The sequence below is a fragment of the Indicator indicator genome, chromosome 8 (genome assembly GCF_027791375.1).
Source record: "Indicator indicator isolate 239-I01 chromosome 8, UM_Iind_1.1, whole genome shotgun sequence".
NCBI classification, from domain to species: domain Eukaryota; kingdom Metazoa; phylum Chordata; class Aves; order Piciformes; family Indicatoridae; genus Indicator; species Indicator indicator.
In genome coordinates this window covers 3,205,523-3,223,325 of record NC_072017.1, presented here as the reverse complement: position 1 = coordinate 3,223,325, position 17,803 = coordinate 3,205,523, and the positions used below count along the sequence as shown (strand labels likewise).

At 39.7% G+C, this 17,803-nt stretch overlaps 1 protein-coding gene across 1 annotated transcript in view; it reads right to left on the bottom strand.

Annotated features, from left to right (window-relative positions):
* Positions 1-17,803, bottom strand: part of FRYL (FRY like transcription coactivator) — a 152,693-nt gene that overhangs the window by 1,902 nt on the left and 132,988 nt on the right. The window contains exons 56-62 of the mRNA XM_054382823.1: positions 15,053-15,260; positions 12,964-13,113; positions 11,550-11,648; positions 6,904-6,972; positions 3,475-3,492; positions 2,427-2,537; positions 12-208 (exon numbers count right to left, since the gene is read on the bottom strand). Of these exons, the coding sequence (XP_054238798.1) occupies positions 12-208; positions 2,427-2,537; positions 3,475-3,492; positions 6,904-6,972; positions 11,550-11,648; positions 12,964-13,113; positions 15,053-15,260 (852 nt within the window). The remainder of the gene's footprint in view (positions 1-11; positions 209-2,426; positions 2,538-3,474; positions 3,493-6,903; positions 6,973-11,549; positions 11,649-12,963; positions 13,114-15,052; positions 15,261-17,803) is intronic.

The following is a 17,803-nucleotide window of genomic DNA, read 5'->3' as shown; positions in this document are numbered from 1 at the left end:
TAAGCACTTACCTGAAAGCCTTGACCTGTGCTACAGCTGACACAAACTCCTTGTTCCTCAGGGTTTCAATCAGAGAGTGAATGGCTGTTTCTGTGCTAGCTTGAGAAGCCTCTGCAATCTCAATTTCTTCAATACCGCTGTCAGATGCTGCCTCGGCCTCCTTCAGACAGCTCTCCAGAAGAGCAAGCTCTTCAGACATGTTTATGACCTAAAACAAATGTCAGAGTTCCCTCTTCTGGTTTAAATGTATTTTCAGCAGATCAGATGCACGTTTATCATCCTCTTTGCAATCACAGAACAAGAAGGATTGGCCTCAAACTGCAACAGGGTAGGTTTAGACTGGAGACAAAAAAATTTTCACAGCAAGAGTGGTCAGACATTGAAACAGGCTGCCCAGGGAGGTGGTGGAGTCACCAACCCTGGATGTGTTTAAAGGTTGCTTAGATGTGGTGCTTAGGTTTAGGGGTGAGCTTTGCAGAGTAGGGTTAATGGTTGTACTTGATGATCCCCAGGGTCTTTTCCAACCTGACTGATTCTGTGATTAATGAGAGGCAGAAAAAGTGTATCTAAATATTTGCTGTAGTTGTTCAGGCATACAATTAAAGGCCTAAGTGTGCATGGCAGTTGTTTGGGCTTTCCCCTGATGAAGTTTCCATCCTTTGCAGTTCTTCTAAAACTTCAAAGCCACATTTCATTTCTCCCCACATCACTTAATAAGGAAATGACAAGAATTAAATGCTTTGGACAACTACAGAAGCAACTGTGTTATTACAGGGTCAAATTAAATATGAAGAACAAATCTGGCAGCCTGGTAACCCAGCAGAACACCTGTAGTGCAGCCAGTGTATCTAATACTATCTTCAGCTTCACCTCCAACATAGGGGTAAAAGACAAGGCCACTGCTCAGGATATGATTCTGCATCTAACTTAGGCAAAATGGGGGATAGGTGATGCTGATCTTCCACAACACTCCAGACAGAAATGAACGGAGTCATTTGTGGCCTGTACAAAACTCTGTACATCCAAGTGAGTAACATGCAGCACTTTGTCCTAAGTTACTCAAAGCCCAAAGACTTTCACCCTGCTTTTTCATTTCTCTCCCTATTATATCAAGCAAGACCAGGCCTATTTTTTTTTACCCAAGGGAGAACTTTCAGAGGACAATATTAGAACCATAGAATGTTTGGGGGTTGGAAGGGACCTCCAGGGATCATCAGACCACCCTGCCAAAGGCAGGATCACGTAGGACAGATCACACAGGAACACATTCAGGTGTGTTTTGAAAGCCTCCAGAGAAGGAGACTCCACAATCTCTCTGGGCAGCCTGTTCCAATCCACTGTCCCCTCACCATATAGAAGTGTCTCCTCATGCTGAGGTGGAACCTTCTGTGTTCCAGCTTGTACCCACTGTTCCTTGTCCTGTCACTGGGCACTACCAAAAAGAGACTGGCCCCTTGATCTTGACACCCACCCCTCAGATATTTGTAGACATTGATCAGATCCCCTCTCAGCCTTCTCTTCTCCAGACTAAATAGCCTCAGGGCTCTCAGTCTTTATTCATAGCAGAGATGTTTCAGTCCCCCAGTTATCCTTGTAGCTCTCCATTGGACTCTCTGCAGCAGGTCTCTGTCTCTTGAATTGGGGAGCTGAAAACTGGACACAGTATTGCAGGTGTAGTCTCACCACGGCAGAGCAGAGAGGGAGAAGAATCTCCCTAGACCTGCTGGACACACTTCTCTTGATGCCCCCCAGGATTCCACTGGCTGTCTTGGCCACAAGGGCACATTGCCGTCCCATGGAGAACTTGCTGTCCACTAGGACTCCAAGGCCTTTCTCCATGGAGAGGCAGCATGATGCATTCAGATTACCTCAGGTAACAACCCATATGCACCACATGTGCACAGCTGAAGGATACATTTTGCTTCTAAAGTTAGTATAACTAGAAATCAGGCACAGTAGGTGCAGACTGCATTACTCACTGCACTCAGGATGGGAACTAAGGTTGCAGAGCAGTTGTGCAGTGGCTGAAGTGACATAGTTACATGTCAGCTGGTAGCAAGTGATGGTGTTTCCATCATGCTGGGGTGATGGAAAGGGGCTTCACCACAGTTGATTGGAGTTGATGTGCCTTGATTGGAGCTTGATTAGGATAAACCAGGAGCACTACTGAAATACTTAAAATCCTCATCACTGGACTCTCTACACTCCTGTATAAGAGCTTTCAGGCTGTACAAAAATCAGCACAGGTAATTGGAGATCCCAGAAAATTCTTGCAAGCTCTACTTAACTCTTTTATAAATTGGCTGTAAAACAGCTGCCACCCTCCTTCAGCTGCTAAAATGGTGAAAATGTTATCAAAATGTGTTTTCAAGGGTTTGGCTTTAAAATGTCAACAATTAGGAGCTAAATGGCAAGGTTTTCATTACCTCTGCTTCTTTTCTGATTGTTTTTACTTGGCTGATGAGTTTGCAATAGGCTTGGAACAGAAGCAGCAACTGGAAATGCAACTTGTACAGTCTCCGACACAACTCCAGCTCCTATAAAAGGAAACAACTTTATTATATTCAGGAAGTGCAAAACAACTGCTGTCCACTACAAGAGACAACCAATGACAACTTCTTCAGTATAGAGTGTGCAAATCAAAAAGTGGTTACTTGGTTACTGAAGAAAACGCCAAAAGGATTTAGAAGGCAATGTAGCAGGAAGCTTGAAAAGCAGAGGAAAGCTTCACTGAGGTATAGATTTACAGCCAGCCTCTCTCACACAGGTTTAAAGTTTTACTTTTTAATAAGAAGTTACATTTGCACAAAGGGCAGTGGGGGTGGGATGTGAGGCATTTGGAAATGTCATGTTCCCAGACAGAATGGCACAGATCACTTTAACTTTCACTGTCCATTTTTTACTGTTTTAAATTCAAGATCTAAAATGCAAAAGCAGCAGCTGTGGTCTGTAAGTATGAAATCTTTCCTAACCATTAATATAAACACATAAGCACAGTATATAACCTGGGCCTTAGCTTACAACTGCCTGATGGAGGGAGAGGAGAGTAATTCCATCTTGAAGGCAAGAATGTTTCCTTTATAAAAGGCAGCTCTGATTCTATTTCAGGAAATAGCACATGATACAGTCTTAAGGAAATGGAACAGCAGCATAAACTCATGTGCTGCCTTGCTTCCATTTTTATGCATCTAAAACACCAAGTCAAAGTGCAGACTGTTATTACTGCTTTGCATGCACACATAAAAGCTAGTGCTAGTGGGATCATCTTCTATAATGTTCTACTAAGTACAGCATCCTATTATCTACAAAGCACCAACAGTTCAATGGGTTAGATGATGCAAAATTGAACCACACAAGCATATTTGTAATGGTCAGTGACAAGACATCACTCTTTCACAAATGGACAAGACAAATGGAGACCAGTTTGGTGACTGGCATGGTTAAGTATTTGATAAATCAAGAACTGTCACTTACTGCTAGAATTTCCATTTGCTAAGCAAGAAGATGAGCAGGTCACAAAAATACACAGAAAGAAAAAAAAAAGAGATCAAGAATTAGTGTAGGAAATAATTTTAATTAGGGTAAAAGATGTCCCAGGTAAAACAGAGAAAGAAATACAAGTAACATGCTCCAACTATACACCGAATGGAAAAAAAAAAATCAACAAGCTGAATTTGAAGTGCTATTACTTGCTGCTATAGCTAAGGTTAAACAGCACTGGCTTTGTTGTCCCACAACATGAGTAACATATTTCTTTTACAACCCTTAGTGGTCTTTATACATTTTATAGTCTTAAAGGTATGCCAATTTAGGGAAATCAAACCCAAGGACACTTAGGTCTGGATATCTGTACAACATTTCTTGTTCTGTACCATTATAGTTTAAGCAAAAATAATGCCTTTTAAAATCTGAGTTATAATTTGGTTCTGAATCACCTTAGAGAGTTCTTAGTTTTACTAAACTCAGTTCTTAGCACCTTATTGTGAGATTTCTGCGTTTCAATTGCACTTGGTTTTTACAAACTGTTTCAGAAAAACCTTTGGGAAGGAGGGGCAGGGACAGAAATTGTCAGGAACTGCATTTGCCAGACTAGGGACAGGAACTTCACTTGGGTGCTTTGTACAGTGCTAAGCGTACTGATGGCATTTAAGCAAGTACAGCAGTCATAGTAAACATATGAAGATGTAACCAGTGTCTGATTCCAAAAGGCAGAAGGCATTTGGCCTTCACTAAGCATACAGGTAGACACGACGTGTATAACGAATGCCATGCCATGTGCTTAACTGACTAAAATATTGCATGCTTTTGTTCTGTACTCTGCTATCATACACAGCACAATTATTATGTGAGCAAAACCTTCTGATGCACACTGCTGTGAAGAGAGAAGATCTTGAACTGCCAGAGTCAACAAGAATTCTATGATTTGTTTTAATGAAGCACAGGCTTGGAGGAATGGCAGGTTCACTTATTTAATACTTTCAGTTATTATATTCCAGTCTTCTTTAAGCAAAGTCTCATGATTACTGTAAGCCATAAATCACATCTTGATAGCTATTCTCAAAATTCAAGGGAGGTTTTCTTTTAAAAATGGCTGTGTCCTGCTTCAGTGTCTTTCATATACTTGCTGACTTGAGAGATAATCTGTTTCTTCTACCTGCCAGCCCTGTACAGTCCAGCCAGGGTCCAGATGCGTTTTTCAGGCTTGCATGTCAGTACAAATAGCAAAAATCCAATAATAATGAGATTTGCTTGCAAGTCTGCTGGCACTGCATGAGCCAGAACAGAATTCATCTCACTATTCCTTAGCTGTATTGACCACAGTGCTAAAAATTAGCAAGAAAATCTCATTTGTGTTAGTGAATGAAAAATATCTGGTGAATGAAGCAGCTTTGTTTCCCTGAGCAAGACAACACTTAGTTATTTTTAGCATTAACTGGTTGACTGTGTAGGCTTATCAGCACCACACTCTAATTACAAGGCCTTTTGAAACACTTATCTTACACTCCTTTGAGTCACTATAATCTGTGAATAAATGTAGAGCTTCTTTAAATTGTGTGTGTTTGTGAAGCAGGGTAACAGTACTCTGCCTTCTCAGTGGATATGAAAATTATTTTAACAGAACCTGCAAGTGCAAGGAGCACAAACTAAAAAATGTCATCACGCCTTGCAGGCTAACCCACAATTAAAACAGGTCCCCACAAATAATCAGTGTGAATGGTCAGACAATTCCTCTTCAGAGGCTGTCATCAAACCCTGCAGAAGAACAGACAAAACTGCCTCACTCAGAATCCTGGATTCTCTCTGGACACATTAAATGAAAGCCTGCAGGTGTCTTTTCCTCCATGCCTGTTTTCCTAGCCATACAGTGGGGACAGTAACATTTACCTTCATGGTAAGAACAGTTATGTTCTAACAGCTAAGTGTCAGAATAATAAGCAATATTCTAAATAATGGACTGAAATCATAGAATCATTAAGGTTGGAAAAGACCTGGGAAGATCATTGAGTCCAACCATAATCCAGCTACCATGACCACTAAACCATTACATGATCTTTGAAAACAAGAATGACATCAGGGCCATGTTTCACAATTCCTTGATGTCTTCATAATCATCTTAGAGAACACATAAATGCTGCTTTTTTATTTATATATATATATATATATATATATATAACATTTACTCTGTTGTAATAGTAAATGTTTAGAAGTATGTAACAACAGGCACCAGTCAGTATATGAAAAGGTAAACTGAGTGTAAATTGTACTGAATGTGTTCATAGGCAAAGCAAAAACCCCAGGAAATGGCAAATTATTCTGCACACCACCTATGCTTATCCACATGAAATTTTGTTTTAAAATATGCAACCTTGATGAAATATAAAATCAACAGCATATATAAAACATCACACAATTCACTGCTCTAAAAACTCAGGTGTGTTTTGTGATTGAATTGAAAAAAAACCAAACAAATATAGGAGACCAAATGAAAACTGCACACAGGGGACATTTCTGTTTCTGAACACTACATTTTCAGCAGCAGAAAGATGACTGAGTGCATCAATGTATAGAGTTTGATTGAATAAAAGGAGTAAAATTCCTCCTTTTTCAGCTTGGACTTGGGATTTTTGTCAAAATGTCATTGTCTACTGCAATTCTCCTTTCACTGTTCTTATTACAGAACTCCAGATGGCAGATTCCTTGTACTTATTGATGAGCTTTTGGATTTGCTTTTATTATTGTGTAAATATTATGCAGCTATTAAAAAAATAAAAGTCCTAGTTTGCTTGGGGTAAAGCTATCACTTCCTACAGCAATTAGTAATATTAAACATGGACAACTGCCATGCAAATACATAGAAAATATTGAACTACTATTAATAGGTTACTTCACCTATCGATGTTAGACGGTATTTTGACAGCAGAGTTTTGTGAGATTTTTGTGATATTGCTACTTTGCTCCCACCCAAATAATGACTACTGAAAGGTGAGATGTATTTCTGTAGTACTAATTACATTAAATTCAGTAGAGATTTGTAGCCAGGCAGTTTATGTGAGCATATCAGCAGAATGCTAATTTTTTTTTTTCTCCTTGTAGAAACAGCTGCAGAAAGGCAAACTTGCTGGTACACAGATGGTATCTGCTCTGCTTATCTACTCAGTGTTATTAGGTCTAGAACCCAAGATGGGTTGGCAACTTTTATTAAAAAGAGCTCTTTTTATTAGACCACTGCTTCATAAGAACCTGAGGTTCCAGAAGATAGGATGATAACTGAAATGAAAAGCTTTTCATACATTTTTTAATCTCTCTGCAAATATTGGAGGTTTTGTGCAACAGACATAAAGATGTTTTGTTTGGGTTTTTTTTAATCTCATATCCAGAGACTCACAAATGACATAGACCTACCTGGGCATCCGTGTTAGTGCCATGAATACCGTCATCACTACCAAATGTTCTTTTGCAGTCCTCTAGCCACTACGAAAGAAACAGAAACAAAATTAAACATCTTCTGAATGAAAGCAACCTGAAGACTGTGCTAAAACTGCCTGAGACACTTCATCAAGTTTTGCACATTCTGAGATTCTGTAAGAGACTGCAAGATGAAAGCCATTGTTTACCACCATTGCTCCCACCGACAGTTCCCACTTGGAAGGATCACCTCCTAGCTGTCACTGTGTTGCTTCCATTGTAAATGTCCTGTAGCCTTCATTACTCCAGATGGGGATTGTACTCTTCAGCATAAACACTAATCTGTCATTGAATCTGGGTACCATTACATAGTGAGGTGTGTGGGAGGGTGGAGGCTGCAAAATACCTTCCATGAAATGAAATCATATTTTCTCTTTACCTGATGCACAAAGTTTACACCCACATGATTTCTCAGCATCTAAAAATACAGCACTAATTCAGATTACAGAGTAAGTCTGTTATATTTCTTGGGACTACTTTAGAACCAGAAGGAAACAGAGTTCTCCTGTGTAACTAAAGGAAAAAGACATAAATTCTTCAGTGGGAGTTTAGCATCACCTCCAGTTCATACAAGCCAGGGAGATGATGTATTCTCAATACACAATGCAAACACACAGGTTCCACTGAATACAGGGTTCTGTTTAACCCCAGTTCCTAGAGCAGACCACAAGTTTATTAATTTCAGTGGGCATTTTCTTATTCTAGCTTTAACCAACCATGCAGAAAGTGTTAACATAAAGCATTTGCAGAATCAAAGATGCCCTCATTGGACAACCTGATTTCATCCTCTCCTCGACACAGTGTGCAGTGCAAACTGCAAGCATGAGGTAATTTAGGTATTACTGAAATGGGAATGCATCATGCTGAGATAAAGTGCAGATCATCTTCTGAAATAAACAGGCTCTGTATGTCCAAGGAAGAATAATTTAGCATACTGTGTGTGCTTGGCATCTTGAGTCTCACAGGAAATCTTAGTGACCTTTTTCTAACCTTTGTCTGATGCAAGGAAAAGAAAAATGTGATTTCCCATCTGCTCAATTTAATAAAGGTTACTTAGTGAATTAACTAGGCCTGTGTGCTTATCAAGAGGAGAAATGGAATTCTCTAAGCACTGCAGTGTCAGTTTCAATTAGTGACATGGATACCAATGTACACAGCAAATCTCATTTTTCTTTGTATCTGACAGCATCCATCGGTAACAATGGAATAGCTTTGTACTGCAACAAGCAGCATCAGCACCTGGCAAGCTAATACTTATTTTCATACACTACCCTTTAAAGAGATTTTTCTTTTTTTTTTTTTTTTTAATCTTAAAACCAGCCTGAATAAATGGTGTGCCTAGAATGTTATGATATATACATATAACCTTACATTTTCCATCTGATTGAGTATCTTTGGCTCCAATATACACATGAAGTTTCCTTGCAAAAAAAAAAAAAAAATCTGTTTCCCTTCCACAAAGACACAGGGTGAAAAGCGTTTCTGAAAGTGTCACAGGGAAGTCAGTGGCTGGCCTTGTTCAGAGCACAGGTTGGTTTGCCAGATTAACCTCAAATCAAACATCCCAAACCACCCCATGTATTATAGGTGTCTTTCTCTCTCTAATCTCAGTGCTTAAGTAGGAGTTTCAAGCAACTGCAGCCCCTACTTCTTAGTTTTTAAATTTGATTCCTATGAATGCCAGGACAACACTCAGCACTACCACTGACAAACATCATCTATTAGCATAAACTTCAAACAACCCTTTTTTTCATTAAAGAAATTCATACAAATACAGAATTTTTCAGTGGCTGGTTCTAGAGGATACCAGATTAACATGCAAACTGTATTTAAATGTCTACTAATTGATATACTCTTTATTACACAATAGTCCAAACAGCTTAGTTGGATCATGTGCCTGCATGTGTCTATGAAAAAGGCAAGGATCTGCAATACATTCATTATGTGTTTTGCCTGAATACTTTCAGATTGAATGGGATACACAGCAATAAAAGAAATTCAAGTCTCCTTCAGTCATTCTCTATAATAACACAGAGCAAAAAAAGCCAATAAAACATATCTGAGAAGCAGCTTTGAAAAATTCTTAGTCTACATATATAATACACACCAAAAAACATTGAGGACCACCAGCTGAATAAATGCTTTTAACAAATGTTTTAGGAAAATTCATTATCTGAGATAGTTACTTACTGCTTCTAAATTAATGTGCTAAATAAATACTTAAATAATGCACCAAATCAACTAAATGAAATGCTAGCAAGAGTCACAAATGATTGGTCAAAGGTATATATTTCTTCCTGATCAGTACTGCTTCTTTTTATTTAGAAATGATTAAATAAAAAAAAACCTCTAGCAAAATACTCTCAATTATTTCAGAATAATTCATTTCACCCTCTAAACCTTTTTCCTGCTCCAGTCACTCAAAAATCCTGTGTCAGAAGACAGGCTGACCATGGAAACATGTTACTGGACACTTTTTTGACAGCTGCACCACAGCAAAACAAGAGTCTTTCACTATGATACAATGACAGGCCATCAAGTTGATATCTCTAACCTTTTATCAAGCATAATAAATTACAAAACACCAAGCTTTTAGTATTCAGCATGGATTTATGTTGGTAAATGGCAGTGCAAAATTAGCTAAAATTCAAGTGAATGATGGCCATCTGAAAGGGACATCATTTTAACTCATACTTTGACCAGCCAAACACCCCCACTTGTTGTTGCTATGAGGAGTTTAGATACGGAGGATTTCTTTCTGTTTGGATTGTCACTATTCAAATCACACACTGGGGCAAATTAGTAAGCCTCTTTATGCCTCAGTGTTGCTCTTGAAAGTGAGGACTCAGAGGAGTGACAGCATTACACATGGTCAGGTCTTAAATATTCCATTGAATTGTCAGGGTTGGAAGGGACCTCAAGGATCATCCAGTTCCAATCCCACTGCCATGGGCAGGGACACCTCACACTACAGCAGGTTGCTCACAGCCACATCCAGCCTGGCTGCAAAAACCTCCAGGGATGAGGCTTCCACCACCTCCCTGGGCAACCTGTGCCAGTGTCTCACCACCCTCATGAAGAAGAATTTCTTCCTAACATCCAATCTGAATCTACCCATTTCTAGTTTTGTTCCATTCCCCCCAGTCCTATCGCTACCTGACACCCTCAAAAGTCCCTCCCCAGCTCTCTTGTAGCCCCCTTCAGATACTGGAAGGCAACAAGAAGGTCTCCTTGGAGCCTTCTCTTCTCCAGACTGAACAACCCCAACTCTCTCAGTCTGTCCTCATAGCAGAGCAGCTCCAGCCCTCTGCTCATCCTCATGGCCCTTCTCTGGACACCTTCCAGCAGCTCCAGATCCTTCTTGTAATAGGGGCTCCAGAACTGGATGCAGTACTCCAGGTGGGGTCTCACCAGAGTGGATTAGAGGGGGAGAATCACCTCCCTCTACGAGCACTTTGTTTCTGATTAAGGCCAAATGCCAGAATGTAGCTCATTATATTGGACCTCATGAGTTCGTTTACAAGCAAATTGTTACTACCAGAGATCAGGGTAAAAAAAGTCAGCAGCTCTTTAGCAGAAATACTGGCTTGGCTCCTAGAAACAGTTTTAACAAAAAAATCTAAAGACCTATTCACTGAAGCTACAAGTCAGTATCTATAGTAGGATAAAATACATTGCTTTGATTATTTTGATTTTGGAGAAGAGAAGGCTGCTGTGGGGAATCGTATTGTGACCTTTCAGTACTTTAAGGGGCTGATCAGAAAGCTGGCAAGGGCTGTTGTGACAGGATAAGGGGTGATGGTTTTAAGCTAAAGAAGAGTAGATTTAGGCTAAATACAAGGAAGACATTTTTCAGACTGAGGGTAGAGAACTACTGGCCCAGGTTGCCCAGATAGGTGGTAGATGCCTGATCCCAGGAAACATTCCAGCTCAGGTTGGACAGGGCTGTGAGCAAACCTATCCAGCTGAAGATGTCTCTACTTACTGCAGGAGGATCGGACTAGATGATCTTTAAAAGTCTCTTCCAACCCAGCCCATTCTGAGATTATTGTTTTTAATTGCACTGACTTCTTCCTTAAATACTATGGGTGTTAAGACACTTAATTCCTACATATCTATATCTATTTAGATATATTTGTGCACATATATATCATATATATATATACAACATATATGTGTATATATGTGTATATATATATCTGTGCATGCCTTAATCTGAATTCCACCCTAAAATAAACCAAAATGTTCAAAAAGAGAGAAAAAAACCCCTCCCTGGTTTATTGATAGGAGTACTTTTAAAAGAGGATTTTTAAATTAGGAAGGAGCTGAGCTCTTCCCAATGCATTTGTGCTGTGTTAGACATTTCCACTACAGAAATATATTCCACAAAAATAAATGATACGTAAGAAAACACTCAGGTTCAGATTGTCCAGGTAGAACAGGAGTAAGCAAAAGAAACAGAATCGTATTTCAGTTCCCCCCCCTACAGTTTACTTCTAGATATCTGTATTGAGACCTGCAACATGTTCTTGATAAGTAGGTTCTACTGTGGGTCTTTTTGGTTTAAAATATAAAAGACTCACCTGTTCTGCTGCCTCTCTTTTGACATTATAGGTATCCAAATGTTCTTGGAGCTCTAGAACACTGAACTTCAATGTCTCTAGCAGACCACAAGACATTAGCTGGAAGATAAAAGCAATCATCTCTGTAGTCATGTAACGTCTGACTGTAATCATGTAGCGTAACATCTAAATTATTTAATATGAGATTTCCCAGTCCCCATTTGGAAAAACTATCAAATTAGAATGAGTTGCCTACAGATCACTCATGATACCTTTGTAGCTGTATCAGTTAAGTCAGTGAACAACAGTTTTGATTTTAAAATAAATACATTTCAAAAGGATTTTTAGATCTTTCAAAGCCGAGAATAACATTTGGTAAACAGTTAGTGTAAATGGACAGGAAAAAAGGCACTACAGGACTGTTTCTGTAGCAATCCAAAGGAGTGTCCAGTGAGGGTTACTTGCCCTTCTCAATACACAAACCACCACCAAAGGCTTCAGTCTGTAGGAACAGGAACTGTTGGATGTTTGACCATTAACGACTTTGTCTTTTCCACCAAAAAGTATCTCTTCCCTCAGGAGCTGCTCCCTCAGCTTTGCTCCACACCATTTCTCCCTGTAATTTCACTTCCATTTAGGTTTTTCTTATTAATCCTTCCCCTGTCACTTGTAACAATCATGGGACCAAAGAGCCATAGAATCTTTTTGGTTGGAAGAGACCTTTCAGATCATCAAGTCCCACTGTTAACCTAGTACAACCAAGTTACCACTAAACCATGTCCCTCAGCCCCGCATCTGGATGCCTTTTAAACCCTTCCAGGGACAGTGACTTTACTGCTTCCTCTGGGCAGCCTGTACCAGTGCTTAATAATTTTTCCTAATATTCAATCTAACCCACTCCCAGCACAACTTGAGGCCATTTCCTCTTGTCCTGTCTCTTGTTAATTGGCAGAAGAGTCTCATCCCCACCTTACTACAACCTCTACAACTACAAGGGCTTGTAGAGACAGGATGAGGAGCAATGGATTTGAGCTAGAAGAGGGGAGATTTAGACTGGAGACAGAAATTCTTTACAGGGAGGGTGGTGAGACAGTGGAACAGATTGCCCAGGGAGGTTGTGGATGCCCCCTCCCTGGAAGTGTCCAAGGCAAGGTTGGATGAGGCCTTGATCAATCCAGGCTAGTAGAAGGTGTCCCTGCCCATGGCAGGGCTGTTGGAACTGAATGATCTTAAGGGTCCCTTCCAACCCAAACATTTCTGTGAATTTATGAATCTAATTTAAAAGGCAAAAATACAATTAACACATTTTATTCAAACTTCCCAAAGTCTTCCCAAGCATTCCTCTTTTCCAAATGCTAAACCCATACTTTTGTATGTCACATCCAAAAGTTTAAGCAGACAGCTGTTTCAACATGGAAGTGCAGGAGATGTTTACCGTTTCTGCATCCACAAAGACTGTTGGACATTCTGAACACAACATCATCACCTCCAGAGAGCTTTTAAACTTTGTTCCAATGCGCTGTAGACTCTCACCAAGAAAGCTGACTGAGTCATTTGTTATAGATACAAACTTCCTTTGGATGGTCTGGAAAACAAATCAGAAAAAACAACTATTTTCCATTGTATTTTAATCCTCTTCCTCTGGCTTTCTAGATGAAGAATTTCAGGGCAAAGTTCCATCATGACAGTTTGCATTTTTGCCATTAAATGACAAACTAATACATGCTTTGCTCTGAATGTTTATGTAAAATGAGCTCCAGGAAATGCAATAAATCAATTAATAAAACCTGCCTGTACCTATAAAGACAATCACTCCTGTCATGTGTGGCCTTTAAAATCAGTGTAGCTGGACAACAATCTGTCTTTATGCAGTGCGGACAGGAACAGTTCCATTCATTTTCATGTGTTTGTGTTACAGAAAATGGCAAGTTTTGAGCCAGAATATGACCCGTATAACACAATCTGTGTCCAAAACTGCCACCTGCAGGACTTCTACCTTCTTTAAACATCAGTCCTATGTACATCATGTTTAATTACATAGATCATCAGCTTAGCCTAATAAAACATTGTGCTTTGCCATATATAATTTCCTAAATCCTATCAGGTTACATGTAGAATAAAACTATACACAGATGACATTTACACAGTGTATGAGTCAGAAGCAAAACAGAAAGGTGCGGTCAAACAAGGCTCCCTGGGTCTCTTTTAGTCATTTTAACCTTCCTCTGTATCCACTAACAGCTCCTCAGGAACAGTTCTTTGCCCAGGCTAAAGCCCTGGATGGCTATTGTCACTTTTCCTAGACTATCCATCTTTCCAGCTGAGGGCTATCCTGTCAAGCCACAGAAAGTTACATCTTTCTTTCTAGCTCTCCCCTTAATGAACATGAGAGAAACTCTTTTTTTACACTTTTTAACACTTCCAGGAAATGAATGAATGTGTGAAGAGCAACTGCAGCTAGGCTTTGGTATAATAGAGAGAAACTAAACCCCTGATGTCTAGGTGAAGCAAAATGACAAAAATCTAAAATCAGCAACAAGAATTTCACAGTATTGTGGCAAAATACTTACTTCAACTAAAAATGGAAAATGGCTATAGATGCAGACACAAGTTAGTGCACGGATAAGGTAGAGTATGAATTCTTCAGACAGAAGTGAATTCAGGGACCTAATCTTAAACCTGCCCATACCTATGGGGTAATATGGGTGCTAGTGTGGTAAAACAAAGTGAGGCTTTATTATGACACACCAAACAACAGGCAAAATTAACCCTGGAGATATGAGAAAGGGTTGGAGCCATAAGGTCTTCGTTTGCATATTGAACTTGCTCTTAGTTTGTTGCCTGTAGAACAGATCCATTGTTCTTCTTCTATACCATAATAAGCTGCAAAGAATAATGTACATCCAAGTGATAGGACTCTGAAAATGTAAAAAATGCATCCCCTATATATAGGAAGGAGGAAGCTAGAAAAATTAAGCCATAGGCATTTTGTGCTGGGTATTTCCATCAGGTAAATGTAGCCAGAGGCATTTGAGACTTAGAGCTTTAGTGGATCTCCTGGTGTTTTAATGACTTCTCTGCAGAAAAAAACCCACCTTCCTCTCATGAGACAGATGTAAGGTAAGTTCACTAATGTCTGTCATGCTGTGCTCTCACAACAATGAATCCCCCAGAAAACCCAGGAGGAAGACATTACTTCTGTAATCAGCACAGAACCTGGGTGACCTTCAGAACATTAAAGAAGGGACACAACCTGGACCAAGAGCTTACAAAAAACACTGAACTGGGGGAGTTTCTTGATCTTTTTTTTTTTTTCCTGAGTAGAATCACTCCTAGCCAATGAATACAGCACATATCCCATGGTAAAACAGGGTATGACCACTTAATATGAGGGTTTAGTCTGCTCTTGATTTGCTTCCTCAGGCTTCTTGCTACCATAATCTTGTGGGGTTTACAGTTACAGAGGGGAAGAATAGCTTTGAAAGCAGGAGGAAAGGATTTCAGGCAAATGGCAATTCACTGACCTGAAACAATCTTGAGAAGACATGAAATGTATACACGGCACAAGATCCATCCATGTCTGACAGCATTTGATTGACGTGGCAGCGCCAGGCTTGCTCCTCATCATCGTATGCTACTGGTTGGAAAGCTGCCAATATGGCAGAGAGAAACGGTGAAGGAGGTGGGGAAGTCTGTACTTCTGGGAAACCATCCTGTTCCTCTTCATCTTGGCTGCAGATAACAAAAGAAATGAACTCCTTAGTAATTTTTTTTTTTAAATGGAACCCCCCCCCCAACACTTCGTTTTCTTAAGAAGAAAAAAAAAATAAGAATTTGGAATTCAGAATACTGTTTTGCAAAATAAATAATCAACTGAGGTGACTATGAACCAAGGAAAGAGTAAAAAAGCAGCAACTTTTGCAACTGCAATACATGAAAATCGCTTATATTCTCAAGTACCTGCAAAGTGTGTTAAAACTTGTTATTTCTACATAGAGCTATGGACAAAGGGCTATCTGCAGGTTATGTGTAGGAGGGCCACAAAGATGATCCAAGGGCAGCAACACCTCTGCTATGAGGATAGGCTGAGGGAGCTGGGGGTGTTCAGTCTGGAGAAGACCCCAGAAGGACCTTAGAGCTGCCTTCCAATACCTGAGGAGATCCTACAGGAAGGCTGCAGAGGGATTTTTCACAAGGTGTCTAGCAATAGGACAAGGGGGAATGGTTTGAAGCTGAGGGAGAGTAGGTTTGACTGGATCTTAGGGAGAAGTTCTTCAGTATGAGGGTGGCGGGACTGGAATAGGTTGTTAAGGGAGGTTGTGGATGCCTCCTCCCTGGGAATGTTCAAGGCCAGGTTGGATGAGGCCTTGAGTGTAGTTGAGAGGTGTCCCTGCCCATGGCAGGGAGGATGGAGTAGATGATCTCTGAGGTCCCTTCCAACCTAAGCCATTCTGTGATTCTATTTTCTCCTTGCCCCCAATAACTGAATTAACATGTAATGAATCTCAACATATGGCCCAGCCCACCAACATCTACAAAAAACTTTAGCTTTCTTTAAGAGAAACACAAGAGCTCATTTAGCTGTACAATACTATCTTCTATGTGTCTTAAGTAACACCAGAAGTGACTGGAGCCAGATCTTTCAACACTTTCATCTTTATGGGCAATCAATTTAACAGGCCTTTGCTCAAAGAGCATTCTGCAGTCATACTTTCCATTAGGCACCATACAGCAAATAAAGATATGAAGCTATAAATTAATCAATGCTACCACTTAAAACCATTAAGTTAATTGTTAAAAATATCGGTATTACAAGGAATTATATATTTTGGTAGTTCTTCTATAATTAGACAGCAAAAAGGTGTTGGAGGATTCAAGGTACAGATATTAATGTATTTTTTTAACACCACCCTAACAACCACCCCATTTCACACCAAGTATGCCTTAACCCATGTCTTAAAACAAGAAGCATGGGGCCAGTTTTTAGATATATTTTTTTCAGCAGCACAAAGCTCAAAAGCTAAATTGCAATCCTTTAGAACAGTGTCTGTAAGCAAGCTTCAAAAAGATTCTCTGACTTTTTACCTGATCTAGCGTGAGGTGTCCCTGCCCATGGAGATAGGGGAAGGGAGGTGGAACTGGATGATCTTTGAGGTCCCTTCCAACCCTGACAATTCTGTGAGTCTGTGTAAATACTGTATCAAGCCTGTAAATAATCACCTCTGATGCTCTTCAAACTAGAGCTAGGGCTGCTTTTCCCCTTTGCTTGCTTAGTGTAAATAAATCCTTAAGGGATTTTTCAGTTGCGTATTAGGAGATAAGCTGTTGGTAACTGGTTCCAGCCCTTAATTCTTGCAAGGCATACAGAGATAAGTTGCATAGGGGATTACAAGGTTCATTTTAGGCTCGAAGTGAGGAGAAAGTTATTCACAGAAAGAGTAATTGGCCAGTGGAATGTGCTGCCCCAGGGAGGTGGTAGAGGCACCATCCTTGGAGGTGTTCAAGAAAAGATTGGATGTGGCACTTGGAGCCATGGTTTAGGTAACAGGTTGGACTTGACGATCTCTGAGGTCTTTTCCAACCTGGTTGATTCTGTGATGCTATGATTTCTCTGTCTCAGTCCCAGCAGAACCTTCTCAAATGATTTTGTTTTTTACAGTTCCTGTTGTATCTGTAAAAGGATCTTTACATGTTCTCTCTGACAGAATATACCCTAAGTCTACATTCCTATATATACTCTGTCCATATATTATTCAACCTAAACTCCTGATCAAATTTCACTTCTTGGATTTGTTTGTTTTGGTTTTAATTTTCATTTGTTTTGGCTGAATTTTTGTTCATTTTGGTTGAATTTGTGCGTGTGTGTGTTTGGGGTTTTTTGTTGTTGTTGGGTTTTTTTGTTTTGTTTTGTTTTGTTAGTGTTTTTTATTTATATGGGATTTTTTTGGTTTATTTTTTTAGTTATTGGTTTATTTTCTATCCTTCTTAGACTGTTACCTTTCAGGGACTTAGGCCTTCTCTTTAAATACAACTCAACCAGCTAGGACTAACTGGAACTTTTTCTCTCAGTAATTCTTTTTGCTCTCCATATTTAAAAAATGGAAAAGAAAACGTTATTTTACTTTAAAATGTCTTAGAAATATACAAGAGACTGATTAACCTTAACACTAAAAATAACCTTTGGGCAAATACAATCTGGCCTAATTCCTACAGGAACTGTAATTAAAAAAGCCCCAATCTGTGTTTGAGAGCCAAAAGAGGCTCTGCCATAACTC